Below are 18,045 nucleotides of genomic sequence, written 5' to 3' on the forward strand. Positions count from 1 at the left end.
TCTTCTCAACAAATATGCATTCATTCTCAACGATCCAATCATACAAACTGTCTATTTTTCAAATCCAGGACATATATCGAAAGGGATATCATTCGTGTGGTGTGGTTTAGGAATTGTCATGGTGGCTAATTGGACGGAATCTGACGGATATGCCCTCCACAGATGAATTATTGATTGATCCTTTAATATATTATTGATTGGAAGTCGGCCTAACCTAAAAGATGGCACCACACTGGACTCTAAGTCAATGGAAGAGAGACATCCCACGTTCCCTCAATCCCAATGTTCATAGCCAAACATAATACGCAAAGCAAAGCACACTCTTTTTCTTCCAACTAAGTTTGAGTTTGATTCCTCAGCTGCTCTGCTGCCTGAATTGTGGTCCGCTAAAAGGAAATGACTAGATACGCATAATTGGGATTATTGCCTGCCCCTTATTAATGGACGGTTTTGCACTCCCAGTCCCACATAAAGTAGAAAGAGAACTAGATCCTAAATCTGTTTAACAAAATTACCAAAATAGACGAATGCTTAACGGAACGCATCAATTTTTGAGTTACCAACTGATGTGAAAATTTCTTATTTTTTGTGAATAAACAACGTAGAGTATATATAAACATAAAACAACGATACACTATCACATTAGTTGGTCTTTCTAGCATTGCTCGTGTTTGATAAAATAATCCATTGACTCTAACTAGCATGGCTCCAAACAAAAGCTCCTTAGTTTAGCACCCCACAAAAACATAGGATATGAATTATTCCAAGTGAAGTCCATTCTAGATAGTACTTATAATTAGTCATGTCCAAGTTAGTTCTGCGTAAGAGACGAGGCCTAAAATTCTCTTTTTAGTAGAAATGAAAATACTAGTTAGTGTTGAATGAGTGGTGTCACGACAAACCCTCATTGCCCTACATTATAACATCTCAATCTAAATTCTAAGAATCTATTCTTTCTATTCAGCGGACGCAATCATTTAAACCCAAACTCCAGTGCATGACACAGACAGTCAAACACAAATGCGTATTACCGGCAGAAACATTATGTTTGAGGGCTACCTCTGCTACCATTTTATCATGAATACTATATCATAATTAATATGTAAAAAGAAACAATTTGAAATTAATTTACATGAAAATTTAAGGTGAAAACTAGAATTGATTGCTTTTTCCCTTTTCCTTTTAAAGAAAATTAAAATAGTGGAAGACTACTATTGCTGGATTTAGACGTGAACGTACAAACTGATTGTCATAACTTATATTTTGTTTTTTACAAGAACTTTTATTTTCTTTCTATATATATGAAAAACATAACAAATTGGGAATGCCAGTTTTATTTTTTATGGAAAAAGGAAAACAAAAGATGGGCCAATTCATTGTTGGAATATTTAGTAGGCTAATAACCGTGACATAAACAGTCCTGTGCAAATTATGGCCTTAAGACTCTTTAGGGCAAGCCCAATGAGAGCTCTAAATGGGCTCGACCAAAGGCTGCAAGTTATATTAACAACTCTTGCAAAAAACCCCATCCCCAATAGAGCAAAAATGGATCTATAAATGGTTAAGCCCACCGGAGCATTGCAACGACATCCATAAATATATGGAGCTGGGTGAAGCCAAGAGATGAATACATTCCATCTTCTTTTATCCTACCCGTAAATCAAGAGTGGAAATATGTCATATGGATGTTGAAGATGTGTTTCTTCATGGTGATCTAGAAGACAAAGTTTATATCAGGGTACCTCCTAGTATGGTTGGGCGAGGTCCGGTTTGGTCCAGTTTCCAATTCACACAGGAATCAGAACCGATACTATTCAACTGGTGCTGTTCGGTGCGATTTTGGTGAAAAAAATATATATGAAATTGGTCGGTCAGGTTTAAACCGGTTTTGGTGCAGTTTTCGAGTTTAGACAGGATTATATATATATTTCAAATTATTTTTTTTTTTGACAAATTCCAACAAATTTTTTATTTTTTGGGCTTAAAAATTCACAAATTACCCAATTTCATGCAAAGCAAGATGATTGGGCCTTGAAAAGAGAGGTGCATTGAAGTTGGGCTTGGGAAAATATTAGTTATGAGATTAGAAATTTAGCATTGAACTTAAATTTTTCAATAAAAAATAAAAAATACACGGCCTATCCAGTTCGGTCCGGTTTGATTTTGTAAGGTGTGAAATCGGCACTAGAATCGATTTGAACCAGTTCAGTTCGATTCAATGCCATTTTGTTGACTTTTTAGTGAACACGATTTTTTCTAGTTTTTCCCATCCGGTGAGGCTCGGTATTCCGGGTTTCCAGTTTCGATGCCCACCCCTTCCTCCTAGTCAACCACAAGAACGGCTATATATGGACTAAAACAGTCACCGCGATTGTGGAATGCTAAGAGAAGTTCAGTTCTTACCGATGAGCTAAAAGGAAGTGTTGCAGATGCTTCTCTGGTACCACCATTGTTTTGGTTTATGTCGATGACCTAGAGATGATAAAGATGAAATTTCATAGCTAAAGATTAGTTACACAAGCAAATTGCTCACAAAGACTTGGACTTCTAAGATACTTTCTTGGATTGGAATGCCTACTCAAAAAGGGCATATTTCTTTAAAAAGAGTATGTATTGGATCTGTTAAAAGCAACTGGAAAACTGGGAGTCAAACCAGCAGAAACGCCTATAGATAGAGGCAGTAAGCTTAATACAAGAATTAGGATTTAGTTTGATTTAACCTACAAAATAGCTCCGTGATAATCAAGCTTGCTTCAAACCCAGTTTTTCATGGGCGAACCAAACATATTGAGGTGGATTGCCACTTCGTTTAATAAAATGTGCAGGCCAATGTTATTTCCGCAACCTCTGTTCACAGTAATTAGCAATTAGCAGATATTTCACTAATTTGTTCATATCTGCAGGTGGTTAAGTTGGAGAAAAGAAATGTCATGCATACATGCAGATTAAAAACCAAAAAATTAAAACCCTAATGAAATCATGTATCTGCTACAAAAGTTTCAATGGAGAAATCATGTATCTGTTACATGAGTTAATTCCTCCACCGTAATGCATGAACCGGAAACCATTAATAAGTTACAACCCGTTTCTTCTCATTATAAATTAAAGCAAGCCAAATTTTGTAGTTGCAGAAAGCTCTGCCATCATTTAACCAACAATAAAAGCAGTAACTTGCGTTGGATAAGCTTTCCTTCTAAAGACCATACTCATAGCAGCTCCAGACAGAAGATTTACAATCCAACTGTCACCTCTATCACAGTCACCATAATGCAATACCAACTAAGATTGTGTAAAAAAAATTATTTCTACACATATTAACAAATGATCACTGGAAGAGCAAAACAGGCCGGCTGCTACTGCATTTTGCTGCTGATGATAACAATGCCGCATATAGTACTTCTGATGTGCTTAAATGGAATACATGCTCTATTCAACTGTACATCCCTAGGCCCTTGTGAATCCCTCCCAGCTTTCCATCCTTCAATTGCGGGATCCTCAATCCACAGAAGAATTGGTTTCTGCAGTTTCATCCTCACTGAAGCTAGATGGCATCTCCATAGCAGTTCTAAATGATGCACAATATAGTCAGAAAGCGGATAGCCACGGAGGATCCATCAAATATTTATGCAGGCAATTAATTTCAGTCATTGATGCTATTACATTTGCAACATGGACATAGTAATACTTTGTTCATCCTCAAAAGGATATAATCCAAAAACAAAAAACAAAACAATTATTTTCTACTAGGACAGTATTCAGGAAGTAGGAAATTGTTCTAGTGTCTCATGCACCTAAATTCAGTAAAACTTTGATGAAGTGGAAGGTCAAGATTCCAATCAGTGAAAGCTTCATTCTAATGCCATTCTCACCCACATTAAGGATAAGAATCACTTCATCAAAGTCAGGGCCTCATAAAGAGTTTGCCAGATGTAGCAAGTATAATGCCAAACATAATATACTGCAAGTAACAGCATGTCATCATGGCAAAGGGAAATGCCACTGTAACTGGACCAAGAAAGTGAAGCAAATCACTCCGCTGCTAGTTGGGAAAAGATAACAATCTAACCTAGAATAGCTTGCCATATAAAGCCTCTGTATATTGACTCTTACATGTAAAACTAACATTATTTAAACTGGTTCAGGGGGAAAATGCAGCTTTTGCAGCCTAAACTTAAGCAGTCAAAAGAGAAATAAATCCCTCGTAAGTGAAAACAAGACAAGCACAAATTGACGACCAAAATCACATGGAGGACACTCAAGCCCACAAGCACACATTTGCGCACATAACTGTAGGCACATGCACATTGAGGAAGTTATACAAACCCTTTAATCTGATTTTTACGAGGTGGCAGTTGAGGAAACGAATTTGTCGAATAATCTCGTTGAGGGAGATTAACTCTGGCTTGTTTTGCAACCTTCATCAATAAGGAAAAAGGATGTGAACAAAAAGTAAACGAGAATACATTCATAAGTTGTATGTACTCATGTATGCATGCCACACATACGTATTAACATTGTCCCACCAAATTTCAAACTCACCACCATTTCATCAGTAGAGTTCATCATTACTCTAAGTGGATTGCTATAGACTTTCGTGGCCTTACATTCTCCATCAAGGTTCTCCTCCTAGCACACATAGCAATTAAAAACAGTCACAAGACAAGTACTTTCCATATGGGAGTTTTTGAATAATAGAGCATATAAGTAGAAAGGTATAGGGTCTCAGAACGCTTAACTATAGAACTCGAAGGCTTTGGCTTCATATAATCACTCCTTTGGATAAGCTTGGGGCTACTAACTCCATCATACTCACGTAAACAAGGCTCTGTTTGTTCACTAGTAACTTTCCTGCCAGAGTAACCCCGCTTAGATCTCATTTTATCTTTCCTATTGGTATTATAAGCAGAGGTTCCGCCAACAGATTTATCATAAATATCCAAGGAAGAGTTTTTTCCAGGAGAAGAGTTTGTGTGGTTGAGATAAGTCGACTTTTGTCTCAATTTTTTGCTAGATTTCTTCTCCTGAAGATCAAACCCATGCATGATGCAAGGATTTTCCTGCTGTATATACAAATCCTGGGAACTGAACTTGGAATTGTATACTTCATATCTCTGCAAGAGCATCAAAAGGTGGAAAGAATATCACAAAAGAGAGGGAGAAAAATGCGTTCCGGTTACGGACAAATGAAAAACGAAGATATTGTAGCAGAGATATTTTGCCTCCTTGAGGTGTAAGTTGTGCTAATCCAAACTTTCAATTATAATTTTAACTTATGCAAATGCAATTTGGCTATATGTCATGTCAAGACAAACTAAAAATAAATTCATAAATAAATAAAGCGGTTCAGGCTTAAGAATGTGGATGTGATTCTATTGGAAGAGGAAGTACTACAGTTGTGGACCAGCCAAGATCCAGGAGATGTAACGGTTCATAGAACTGTCGTAGTAGTTCTATCTTGGGGGCTTTTGTTTTACATTTCAGAGGGTGAAGAGGATTTGGAAGTAAAGGATAGGGTTCACAGCAATGGTGATAATGCAATGCAGGTGGCATGGCTTGTATCTGCTGGCACACATCTAGAGTCAGCAATGGTGGTGCACTGAAGATAGAGAAGATTATGGTACAGTACGGTCTGCCAGATTTTGAACCTGCAGAATATGGGGGGACCATAAAGGAAAAAATCTAGGTGCTGCTGACTAAGACCTATCCACCAAATTAAAGACCCAACACCAAAAGAAGTTCTGGCCAACGTTCCAAACCCAATAATGCCAGTTTTGACAGCATTGGATTAGTGATAATGGGTTTGATTTGGGTCTTGTCGCCAACAGGCTGTGCAGCATATATTGTTTGGACTCTTAATTAGGCGTTGGAGATAAGATGGGTTTGGTTTCATCTGCAATGGCAGATCTGCCATGGGGATAGATGAGGGAGAAGGGAGGAGATGAGGGTCGAAGAGAATTGGGGAAGATTGGGTTTCTTTCCTTTTATGTTGTTTAGTTTCTAATTTTTATCTTTAAATCTTTCAATTACTTATCTGATTCTCAATTTTTTAAACATGTAAAAAGTTATTTGGCTTTTTTTATAATCAATTTTTCCCACATGGCATAATCTTCATCAAATTTGTGGGGCCCACGACTTCTACATCAGCAGACAATGGCTAAATTGATGGAGACACTAACGGAAGTTTGAAATTCAAAGATGGCGCAAACTTTGGGTATGGCATTGTAAGGTTTTGATTGTCGTGCACCAAAGTGAAAATGCCGCTATAGTTTATGTGGGTAAAAAATGTAATCTACCCTAAAATATAACAATTACAAAATAGGCAGTAACCAAAGTAGAACAATCTTCTCTCTCTACCTCAACCCATAACAGAACATGTCTCGCACCTGGGCCTAAGGGAAATGACCAAAGAGATTTGATAAATCACAGAAGTTGCATACACTTGCACATTGATTTATGAAGAATAACTGGCACCTAAGCATTCAGAATCAATATCAATTGACTAGATAAAATTTCCTTGCCATTATTATCTTTTATAATTGAGATAAACAAATAAATTAGCTATGCCATGAAGTTTTCACACCCTTTCCCCTACTAGATCTGTCCAAATATAACACAAATGCATCAGAAGGTCCACTTACAGTTCTTGGACTAAGTTGCCCTTTCACTCCAGAAATGTCAGGAGAATGGAGGACAGGATTCCCAACAATGGATGGTTCTGCATAGCATTGAACAAAAAAGAAATAAGAATACACTTCCGGAATATATAAATATTCAAATAAACATTCCAGGTAACTACTAAGAGACTCAAGAATGTGAATGAAAGCAAATCACACTCCTCTAGAGTATAACTTCAAAATAAAAGAGAGGGCGAAACAATTTTTTAGCTTCGTTAGCAAGCATGCATAGAAAATAATGAACTCCCAGACTAAACAAGCATTGAAAATTACAGCAAAAAGACTGATGTGCTAATGCCTATAGAGCAACTTGGTTTGTTTTTTTTTTTTCTTGAAAAAGTAAGCAGCTTGGTGGTTTGATGAATAAATTTTTTTTTTCTTCCCATTGCATTCCTTGTTAACAACATTCTCCATGATATCATATATCCCCGACAAAGTTCCAAATTCATCAACATTAAAAATATCTAAATAGTTAGAGTAGAATCAAAAGAAATACACTATACAAACTATTACTTGTTTTCAGTAAAACCTACAATTTCGAATTTGCACACACATTGTACGCTAACGCTATTAGTCTAACCATCATATCTACCAAGATCAGGATGAATCAAAATCTGAAACAAATGGTTCCAAAAGCTTCAAAAGAGAATGCACAACAGAAATTGGCAAACAAGACACAAGAAGATAAACACCGATATCCAACACGAAATGAGTAGGGGAGTTCACCACCCCTCTCTTTCCCCCAGTTTAAACTGTAAGGCCCCTTATTAAACCTGGAATTTATAGCAAACCACTCAGAGAGTAGGTCAAAACGTTAGTGCTCCAATTACAGGCAAAAAAGTTGGAAGTTCATATTATAAAGAGAAAAAACTACACAAGAAAATGTTACACTAGATACATTGAAATAATTACTGTAAAGAATAGCTAAAATAATGGAGGGCCCAAGGCCCCAGTTCATCTTCTCTCAAACATAATAATTCAGTTTCTATTACACTTTGACCGGACCGTCTCCTGTCCACTGCAAGAAAAAAATTAGACTATAGGCCCAGTCACCACTTCTTGGGCCTGACTAACCAACTGACACAGGCTTTTGTAACTACTCTAACAACTGAAACCAAAAGATAAAATGGTAAAGATTTGAAGAATGCAGAAAGACAAAGTTAAAAGGCTTGATCACAATAGAACCATGTCAAGGAATAAAGTTCAAAGCATGAAAGTATTGGAATACTGCTGATTCATATACGCATAAAACATCATTAGTACAATGACGTATCAAACAAAACATATTTGCACAGATATGAGATATATAACTCACATACATATTCAAATCAGAGCTTCTATCTATGTTGTATGTACTTCAGCGTCCTTCACCCCACTAGATATTAAGAATCTTCACATCCACGCACACATCTTCTCTATATTTACACTACTATAGAAAGGGGATTCCCTCCCTACCCACACTTTTCTCTTTCTACAAACTACTACTTATTCGTTAACACACCTTATCTTATTAGGACAGTTTTCTTGTCTTTTGATGTGAATCTTACAAAACTACCTCTAACTCACACTGCCAGTAAAAGTCCACTTAATCTGACAATTACTCCACTTTCCTCCAACTACCCATGTGATAAAAAAGTGTCAGAAAAAAATAAATAAATAGAAGCCAAAAAATAGGAAAGCAAACTCAACCACTTGTGAGAGGGCTAGTTTATGTTATTTCAATGTTTCAAAAGCCTAGCTAGTAAATTTTAACACTGCTTCAAGGCATAAGTTTAAGTAAATTTATCTTCAGGAAGCTATATTATAAAACATTAGATTAAATTATAGGCTCTACAATGAAGTTCAAGATTTCTAAGTTTATGCTACTTCACTGGACAAAGCCCTGTGCCAGTAGAATCAGGTAAATATAAACATCAGCCTTCCATACAGAACAACTTGCATAATTTACATGAAACTGTAAAATAATACAATAAAATGTCAAAACACCTTAAAAATCTTGTTTCACTGGTTATACACAAAATGATAATATTTGCATCACCTATGCACAAAGCAGATAATAAAAATAACAACTACACACCAATCACTACACGTTTTCTCTCATAAACCATCATCATGTCCTCTCTCAATGCAACATTTACACTCTCTCACAGTTTGTTCAGTTCTCCTCTTGAGCCAAAAAGAGAATCATCTCCTGTACATAAGCATACCTCACAATCTATTTGTACGATGCTGACCCAAAGAAAATATAATTAATAATATGAGAGCATCAATACAAGCTGAGTAAAAAGATCTAAAAAACGGTAATCAAGCTTTCTGTTCTCAGAATACTAACTTCATGGAATATGAAATTTGTTCTTATCAGAAACTATATTATGACGTACCATGGACTGAATCGATAATCGGGGATTCAAATGCACCAGGAGGAAGCAAATCAAATTCTACACCTAATGGGGGACCATCCTCCTGATAATGCCTCCCAAGTTGCCTCTTAACAGCTGTAATAGCAGCATTTTCTGCTTCACCTTTCACTTTCAAATACCCTGAGGGCTTATATGCCATGTTCTCTGTGCCCCTGGGATTTATGGGTGAAAAGACTCCATTATGTGCTAGGTATCTAGAAGTTTCCACATCATACGGATCCTCATTTTGAGTAAAGAACCTATCTTGTAAAGACGAGCTACTTTCTGAAGATGTATTATCCATGCCACCAACTCTTTCGGTATAGTGACTCCTATACTCACGGGTAATATCTGCAGCTGGGAAATCATGCCCAGAAAGCCTTCGACTTTCAACCTCCCTTGGATCAACATACCTATGATCTCCATGTTTAGTGCTGCCACATGAGTCTTGCCCAAGTCCACTAGCCCGATCCTGAATAACACCACTTGAACGATCTTGCCGTCCATTAGCACAAGTTTCATCTCTTGACAATCTTTTGTCTTTTAACCTTCTGTGGCAAAACCATCCAGATATCTGCTTTTCTGACAATCCTAACTGCTCCGCAACTTGTGATTTCATTTCCTCTGTAGGGTATTTATGTTCTGGAAAAAGAAGAATTTTCGTTTGAGAAATTTGATGACTCAAAATTGAGCAAGACAAAAGATATGACAAGACAAGAATCCTTACCATTATAAAATTTCTCTAAAGCCATAAGCTGGGCTGGTGTCTTCAGCTTTCTTTTCTTATTATTATCTTGGGAAGTTTTATTCTCCTCAGAATGCAGTTCATTTGATTCTAAAAATCAACCAAAAAGTGAAAGAGGATATATTAGTCACAAAATGAAATCAATGATAGGATATGATGTAGAACAGCCCGTAGGTATTAGATTAAGCACTCAAACAATAGAACATAGAAGAATATAAGAGATCGAGGAGACAAAAATATAGATCGAAAGGACGAAAGAAAGGGCAGAACAGTAGAACAAGAAGAATATCAGAGGTCGAGGAGACGAAAATATGGATCGAAGGGACGAAAGAAAGGACCGAAATCAGAGAACCGAGAAGGAAAGACAGAAATCACATAGTTTTAAGAGAAGGTTTACTCAATATCCAAAATCTGAATTTTAAAGAACTACATGGGGGTATTTATAGCAAACTAAAACCTAGACATAATAGGTTAAAAATCCCTTGCTTAAACAGAAATCCTAACCCAAATAAAATAGGAAACATAAAACTAGAAATCTGGAAATCTGGAAAAGTAGAAATCCTACTAGAATTGGGAAAACTAGAGAATCTAGGAAACTAACAAATACATTAGGAAACTAATAAATTTAGGTCCTATGCGTCCTGCATCAGGATAATATACATCTATCAGAACATATTTAATACCCAATCAGCTTCCAGGTATCAATATAAGACTCGACATAACCTCCTCCATATTACTTGAGTTCAGTCACAAGAATCCTTCACCATTTCTATGTTGGGACTACATATTCTGTTAAGAATACATACTGTATTCCTTCAAATCCTTTACTTCTAATCTTCGAAAACATCCCTTTCTAATTCATTGGCATCTCCACTTAATATGAATGGAGCACCAACAACACCTTCCTCCTGGTTCCCCATTTTTTATATAGGAAACGAGAACTCTATTGAAAAAGGAACGACAGGGTACACATGGGAGATCCCCAACCCATTTATCTCTAAAAACAGATCCTCTCCCCATTCTCCCAAAATAGAAGATAAAACACCAAAGCCTTGAGAAAGGTCTCTCCGAGGACATCGGCTTGAACCTCTGACAATCACTTTTGAATCCCACCAGCGAGCATGCAAAAATATTTACACCGAGCCCAAAACGATACACGGAGTACTCCCCGAAGTCTCAAACAGTTCAAAGGCACTCACCTATCTCACAACCCACTCCCTGGGATAAGAACACCAAGAGTCATTCCTCAACATTTATTCCTACCAGCACACTCTTGGCCAATTGTCTTTAAACCCAAGACTAACCTGAAAAAAATCTTTATTATGTACCAAGTTACCACATCTCTCCTCCTCACTTGTTGAGGAGAAAAAATGTCAACAACAAATTAAAGATGAGAATCCGAGTACACTCGCTCCCCACCATAGCCTCAATAAAATTTAACAAATCCTTCACATGGAAAGTCGCCATCTTCTTTGAAGCATAAATGACCTAAAAAGTGACCAATGATGACTTCCACATATGATCCACTACCACCTATGCTATATCTTCCCACCAGCATTTAAATCGTGCAAAATAACCGAGATCAGGGAATGATTCTAATTTTCAACATTTAACTCGTATAACAAATAGTTTCTCAACTTCAACTAGATTTTCAATATCCCTGCCTACCATAATCAAACTATGGGAAACAGAATGGGGGCTAGCTCTCTCCAATCATCTTCCCCCTCCAGTTCTAAATAAAATCCCCTGTGAAGGTAGGATTCTGTGCGAAGATTTTACCAAGAAGCAAGACGGCACCTTCATGACAAATGAAATTCAACGTGTCGGGTAAATACTCAGTGACACAGATAACATATACACTCCTCTTGTTTTTATCCCTCCTTGGAAAATAATTACAGAATTTTGTGGCATCCCCACAACCAAGTGATCTTTATATCAGCAGATATTATCATATTCATGCTTATTTTGCATCCATTAATATTATCAGATATTAATGATTAATGATAGAAAAGAGAAGTATAGAGCATGATGGACAAGAAGTCCATTAAGAGCACACCCACCCACTAAAATAAAAAAATAAAAAATGCCCGAGTCTTTACAAAACAAATTAACACACTTAGTCTAAAAAAGCAGCCCAATCCAGATGAATCCTACTAAAGAGGCATCCTTAAATTTCTTAGACAAGGAAGCCCACAGGGAAGCATGATAGAGAATTATGTCCCACAGTGGAGCTAAATTTTCCTCTCTATTATCAAGGATTCTGCTATTCCTTTGCTACCAAAGCACCCAAATGGAGCCAAACAGCCCATCGCCAGAGGGTGACAGTTTTCTTCTTGAATTTCCTTCCCAGAAAGAATTCATATGGAAAAGAGTATCAATTCCTACCCATTCCAAAACAAAAGCCAGGATTAGTCTACTCCAGATTTGGGATGTTAGGGGGAGTTTTTCTCAGCACACACCAATGAGGAGATAATGAAGAGTACTTCCTGCTCTTTTGAAGCATATCACATGTGATAATGTTACCATGAGCCACCAGCCAAGCAAGTGACTGGACATTTTGGTAGGCACCAAAGATTTGCAACTTATATTACAGGGATCAAAGGTGGGATGCTTCGGATTGTTTAGCAATGAAAGAAAAAAGATTTACAAGAGATAACCCCAGATCCCTGAATAGCCCAATATCTCAACTTATATTACAAGGATCAAAGGTGGGATGCTTCGGATTGTTTAGCAATGAAAGAAAAAAGATTTACAAGAGATAACCCCAGATCCCTGAATAGCCCAATATCTCCTCTCAGCACAAGTAAGATGAAAAACCAACTACTAATGCAAGATATCAAATGTGAAAATTCTACAAATTCTATATCACTTAAATTTCCCCTAAGTGAGAAACAACCTGGGAGGGTGAGAAAGAAGCTAAGAATGGTTACTTTGTGATTCAACAATGCCAAAGACTACGAATATGAAATTGAGAACTCTTGCAAAGTTATTCTTGCAATAATGTTCACATGTCTTCATTAAGATTATTATAGGTGTGGCTATGCTTATATATTGTTTTCTTATTGGAGACAACAAAGAATAAGACAATCGCCACATATAAGAAAGACCTTCTAAGAGAAATATAAAATGGTGGGAATAATATGCAATTCCTTCCTTCCTAGGTTGCAGACATGATCACAGGTTGAACTGAACCTTTAGAACAAAATCTTCCAAAACTAGACACCATTCAGCAAAAATGCCTAAGTTCACAAACACATTTGAAAGCATTGCTGTTCTTGAACTCAAAAACATAAACCCTAAACCCAAAAACATTTAACTCAAGTTTCACAAACATACAAACAAGTATACAACATAGGTCTTCATAATAAAATATAGCAGCTCCAGCCTTAAAGAAGTACATTAGATTGCCTTAACTTCAGCAAATAAGGCGGTCATGCATAATTCTAATCGAGTTGCTTAATCCCCTAGATCAACTAGTGGGACTCTTAGAGGAGGGCATTCTAATTTCTAAAACAGACAGTACTGAAGCTTATCTTCTCTTCAATAAAAAAGTATTGAAGCTTATGTTTCGCACAAGTCCCTTCCACAGCCTTGACCAATGAGTCAAGTGTGCCTCAGTGAGTAAAATCCAGTTTGTAATTGCACATAGGTCATGGTTGCATGCCTAACAGCATCCTGTTTCACAAGCTTGATTTCACATAAATTTTGTACATGTACATAGGTCATGGTTACATACCTAAAAGAACCTTGTTTCACAAACTTTCTTGAAGGTTTTTTTCATTTATTTATCATCATAGGCTTTTCTTAAGTTAAACTAATTGATATTGCCATCCACCCATATTATATGCCATTAAAATATTTACAAATGGATAGCTTTTTTTTTCCTTTTACTAACTTCAGCAAAATTTATGTGATACCATCTTCACTTACCTCACTTTTCCATATATTAATCTACCAACTAACCAGTTACTCCCTTGTTTTTTGTAAACTTTCTTGTTTGGAAACAAATTTTCCAATTCAATCATAGCAAATCTAATTACTTGAGGTTTGTTAATCAAACACCAGAACATTTGATACTCAAACATATAACAAGGACAACACCTTACACTATTAACCATAGCATTTACAGAAGAATCGATAAAGTCGAACAAAACTCCCAAAAAATATATTAAGGGCATCATCTCTACAAAATTTAAGCCTTTCCTGAGATTCCCATATCTTGGTGATTAATGATGTTACGATCACCTTTGTGCTGATAGACTAACGAAATTCAGAAAAATAAAACTTAGATAAATAAAAACCCTAAGGCCTAATCTTGTGTCTAAAAAGAAAATGTAGGAAACGTAAAGCATGGAAATTATATAAAAATATATTAGGCTAATGCAGATAAATGAAATATTACACTCTTCTCCATCTCCTTTCTCAATAGACTCGACTAGTATTGGTACTGTTATACAGTAGGAAACAGAAAACAACATGATGAAAACCCCATTTTCCTTTTGTAAGTTTCTCAGTAACCAAGAAGCCAATAAATAAAACCCAGACAACATCTTCACCATTAGAACAAATTCTCCATGCATACAAGATAATCCCAAATACAAACAAACAATGCAATGCAAAAATTCACATAAATCAATCAGAAAATAGAAAACCCATATCTCAAAAACGATCTCAGATAGAGAGGAAAACAACAATACCTTCCATGGTGTGAGTTTCCGGGGATTCTCTCGCGTTGTGAGTTTTTGATTTCTATGTGTCTAAAATTCGAAACCCATTGGACCTGTTTGGGCAGATTGATTGAAGTAAAGGAGTGCACAATTGAGTCTGCATGTTTTTGTTTGCACCCAATTAAATTTTGATTATGGAGAGAGAAAGGAAAGGTTCAAAGACGGGGCATTTTGTTTCTTCTCTGTTTTCCTTCGTTTGGTTTGGCTTCTTCATCCAAATTAACTTTTACAATTTGGCCTTCTTTTAAGTTAATTTATTTTAGGGAAAAGCCCCCAAATACCACCGTATGTTAGTAAAATTTCAAATAAACAATTATCTTATAATTTAACAATATTGACAAAAAAAAAATTAAAATTTTATTGAGACACAATATTTTTATTTATTTATGTTATATCAAGATTATCATGAAATGTACCAAATTAATGATATCATATCGATATTTTAAATATCATATTGAGGTAATATCGATATAGTGATAAGTGCTATTTGAGAGCATTTCTCTTTATTTAAACCCAATTTGGTGTTTTTATAAATACTTTTATTCATTTTCTTTATTAAAAAAAACTAATGTTATATATTACAAGCATCAAAATAATTCTCAAAATTTTGATATAGGTAATATTTGAGGATATCTTTAGGTCAAAAATATTACAAGAAAGATCCAGATTAATTATGCATTATACATATCAAATAAAACTTGGGGAAACAACTTTGGTACCTAATTTTATTTTTGTTAATTTGCTAATTAAATGTATTTATCAACCAAAAATAGGGCGAAGCCCAAAGAACAAACAACAAGGTCAAAAGACCAACTAAGGACTCGTTTGGGAGTGTTTTTGGAGCAGCGAAAAGCGCTTCTAAATGGGTGAATGGGTGAAAGCGCTTCTGTCTTTTAAAAATGGTGTTTGGCAAAAATTTCAAAAGCGCTTTGGGTGAGATCCAAAAGCACTTGGAGTGGTTTTGGAAGAAGCACTTGAGAGGTGCTTCTTCTTAAAAGCACTGCAGGACAAAAACACGGGAAGCACTTGGCTCCCTTTAATGAAACTTTTAAAATGCCGAAAATACCCATATTTAATTTTTTTTAAATGCCAAAATACCCTTTCTTTCATCTCTCTCTCTCTCTCTCTCTCTCTCTCTCTCTCTCTCCTATGACAACATCGCTGAAAATCTCGAGTCACAAACTCAAGGCATTATCATTAAACTTCGACGGTAACACCACACTAAAGAAGATCAGCATAGAGACTCCCAACCTTGTTTATTATAAATACAGTGGTGGTGACAAATTTCAGCCTTCGTTTTCTTGGAAATTGACGAACCTAGATAAATACAGTGGTGGTGACAAATATCATTCTGTTTCTCTCATTCATGGTATCCTTCTTGTTTATGCTTGTTGCAATTCATTTTTGTATTCTTTTGAATTTCCAGAATTTATTAATGTGGCAAGGGAATGAATTTGATTATATTTGATCCTACCTTTCATTACTTGCACAGCTCTCTTATGATTAATGTATTAATTGAATTTTTGTCACCTTAATTAGCTTATTTTTCTAAATGCAGATCAGATTTGCTGGAGTAGAATTAAGAGAAGAAACAATTCCCTCCAGTTTTGAAAATTCAGTATTTGGGATTCTTTAAATTTTTTTAAGTACTTTTAAAAGCGCTTTTACTGTGTCAGCCAAACACTCAACAAAATATCAAAAGTACTTTTATGTAATGTAAAATCACTTTTAAATGTGACATCCAAACGACAAACTGCTTCTTTGTAGAAGCGCTTATGTCATAAGCACTACTGGCATAAGCACTACTGGCATAAGCGCTTCGGGAAGAAGCACTCCCAAACAAGCCCTAAGAAAACACAAGGGGACAGTGCAACCAAAGAAACACACAACCTAAGATAACAACAAAAACAAGGGAGAATTTCACTTAGAGCCCCTGAGGTTTGACATAATTACAATCAGACCACACAGGTTCATTTATTACAATCACACCCCCTCAATCTAACAGGAGCTAAATCAACTTAACATATCAAGGTAGACTTGAGCACAGATTGATATGGAACGGTAGAGGGCTCTTCCTTTAACCAAACCAAAGTCTTCAGTAGACCAATTTCTCTTTCATTAACCAACCATTAGAACCTTTAACCTTTCAAATCGATTAACTGCTTATTCGGTTCGGATTAATTCGATAGGCCGGTAGTACCATTTAACAAAAATTCTTGAGAATAAAAATATTTATTACTAATGCTATAATTGAAAAACTCCAACTTAGGGATCCTTTCTTCATCAGGGATAATAATTCAATCTTAGAAGAAAAAAAAAACATAGAATATAGCACCATGACAAATGCAAAATAGTAATATTAATTATAGGCTTATATTCTATAACACACACATATAATATATATATATATACACATACATTATAACAAAAATTAGTTCACATACATTAGTTCGGTTTGGTACGGATTTCCGTCGGGTTAGGGATAGTGTTACCTGATCTTTTAACCAAAATTTTCGATATGGATTAGATAGGAAGAATAAAAAATAAAAAATAAACCAAACCAAACCAAACCAAACTGTCAGTATGGTATGGTCAATACGTGGATTTTTTGGATGAGATGCCCACCTATAATTCAAGGGAAGGATTGTCTTTTTACTTAAATTAAATAAAGTATATAACCAAAATTAAAATTAGTGGCAAAAGCAAATTCAAAAATAAATAACTTCAAACTTCAAAAAAAAAAAATTAACAAAAAACTAAGAAATTCATTTCTCTCTCCCCCTCTCCTCACTCTCTCCCCTACTCTTTCACATAACTAAAAAAATTTCAACTACTCCACCCCCAAAAAAATTCCAAACCACCACCCACCCCATGCCTGCTTGGTGGGGAAGATAATCCAGCAATAGCAAAGAAGAGCTTAGTGGGGGTGTCGACTCGATTTTCTGGGTCGGGGAAGAGGGGGAGCTGGGTGAGGGAGATGTGGGTGAAGGTTGATTTGGGTTGTGGTTGAAGGGGTTTGAAGGGGTTGGGGTTGGGGTTGGGGTTGGGGCTGTGGCTGGGGCGTTGGAGAGAGAGAGAGAGAGAGAGAGAGAGAGAGAGAGAGAGTTGATGCTTGATTTTCACACTACCAAATTAAAGCATGTCCAAACCCTTTACTCTAGCCTTCCTCAAGGATGGCCCTCTTGGATTTGACAAACATACTTCTATAAAGCTTCTTTTCCTTGAACTTTTGGGGGGATTGTACTGTAGCGGATAATGGATGTTGACTTTCCTGAGGAAAAAGACAAAGAAAGGGTCACTAGAGGTGGTGGTAAGGTCACCAACCACCCTCTGATCCCTAAGTCAGATCTTTCCCCAAAGAAGGATTGAATGGTACTGTGGTGGGACTTTTGGGTCTCCGATGACGTGGCATCTTCGGGATTGGGATCCCAACATGTGGTTATTCCTATTCTGAGATCAGCATGCTTCATGTGATCGCACTTGGTGGGCCTCGCTCGATG

At 36.3% G+C, this 18,045-nt stretch overlaps 1 protein-coding gene across 1 annotated transcript; it reads right to left on the reverse strand.

The window, feature by feature from the left end:
• Positions 1–3,071: 3,071 nt before the first annotated feature.
• LOC110766374 (Homeodomain-like superfamily protein) lies at positions 3,072–14,763 on the reverse strand. Its single transcript, XM_021969695.2, has 8 exons — positions 14,516–14,763; positions 9,801–9,908; positions 9,056–9,715; positions 6,639–6,715; positions 4,737–5,111; positions 4,540–4,626; positions 4,324–4,415; positions 3,072–3,565 (listed from the first exon to the last, which is right to left on the reverse strand). Exons 1-8 carry the CDS (start codon positions 14,520–14,522, stop codon positions 3,496–3,498), a joined length of 1,476 nt encoding a protein of 491 aa, XP_021825387.2. The 5' UTR covers positions 14,523–14,763; the 3' UTR covers positions 3,072–3,495.
• Between the last annotated feature and the right edge of the window lie 3,282 nt (positions 14,764–18,045).

Source organism: Prunus avium, chromosome 4 (genome assembly GCF_965620075.1).
Source record: "Prunus avium chromosome 4, drPruAviu1.hap1.1, whole genome shotgun sequence".
NCBI classification, from domain to species: Eukaryota; Viridiplantae; Streptophyta; class Magnoliopsida; order Rosales; family Rosaceae; genus Prunus; species Prunus avium.

Bases quoted from the DNA above. Each gene is read 5' to 3' on its own strand.
- LOC110766374 (XM_021969695.2), bottom strand. The intron at 6,716-9,055 runs GTACGTCATAAT...AATGCTATGCAG, and splicing joins GATTATCGATTCAGTCCATG to AACCATCCATTGTTGGGAAT. The intron at 3,566-4,323 runs GTTTGTATAACT...TGCATCATTTAG, and splicing joins CGTAAAAATCAGATTAAAGG to AACTGCTATGGAGATGCCAT.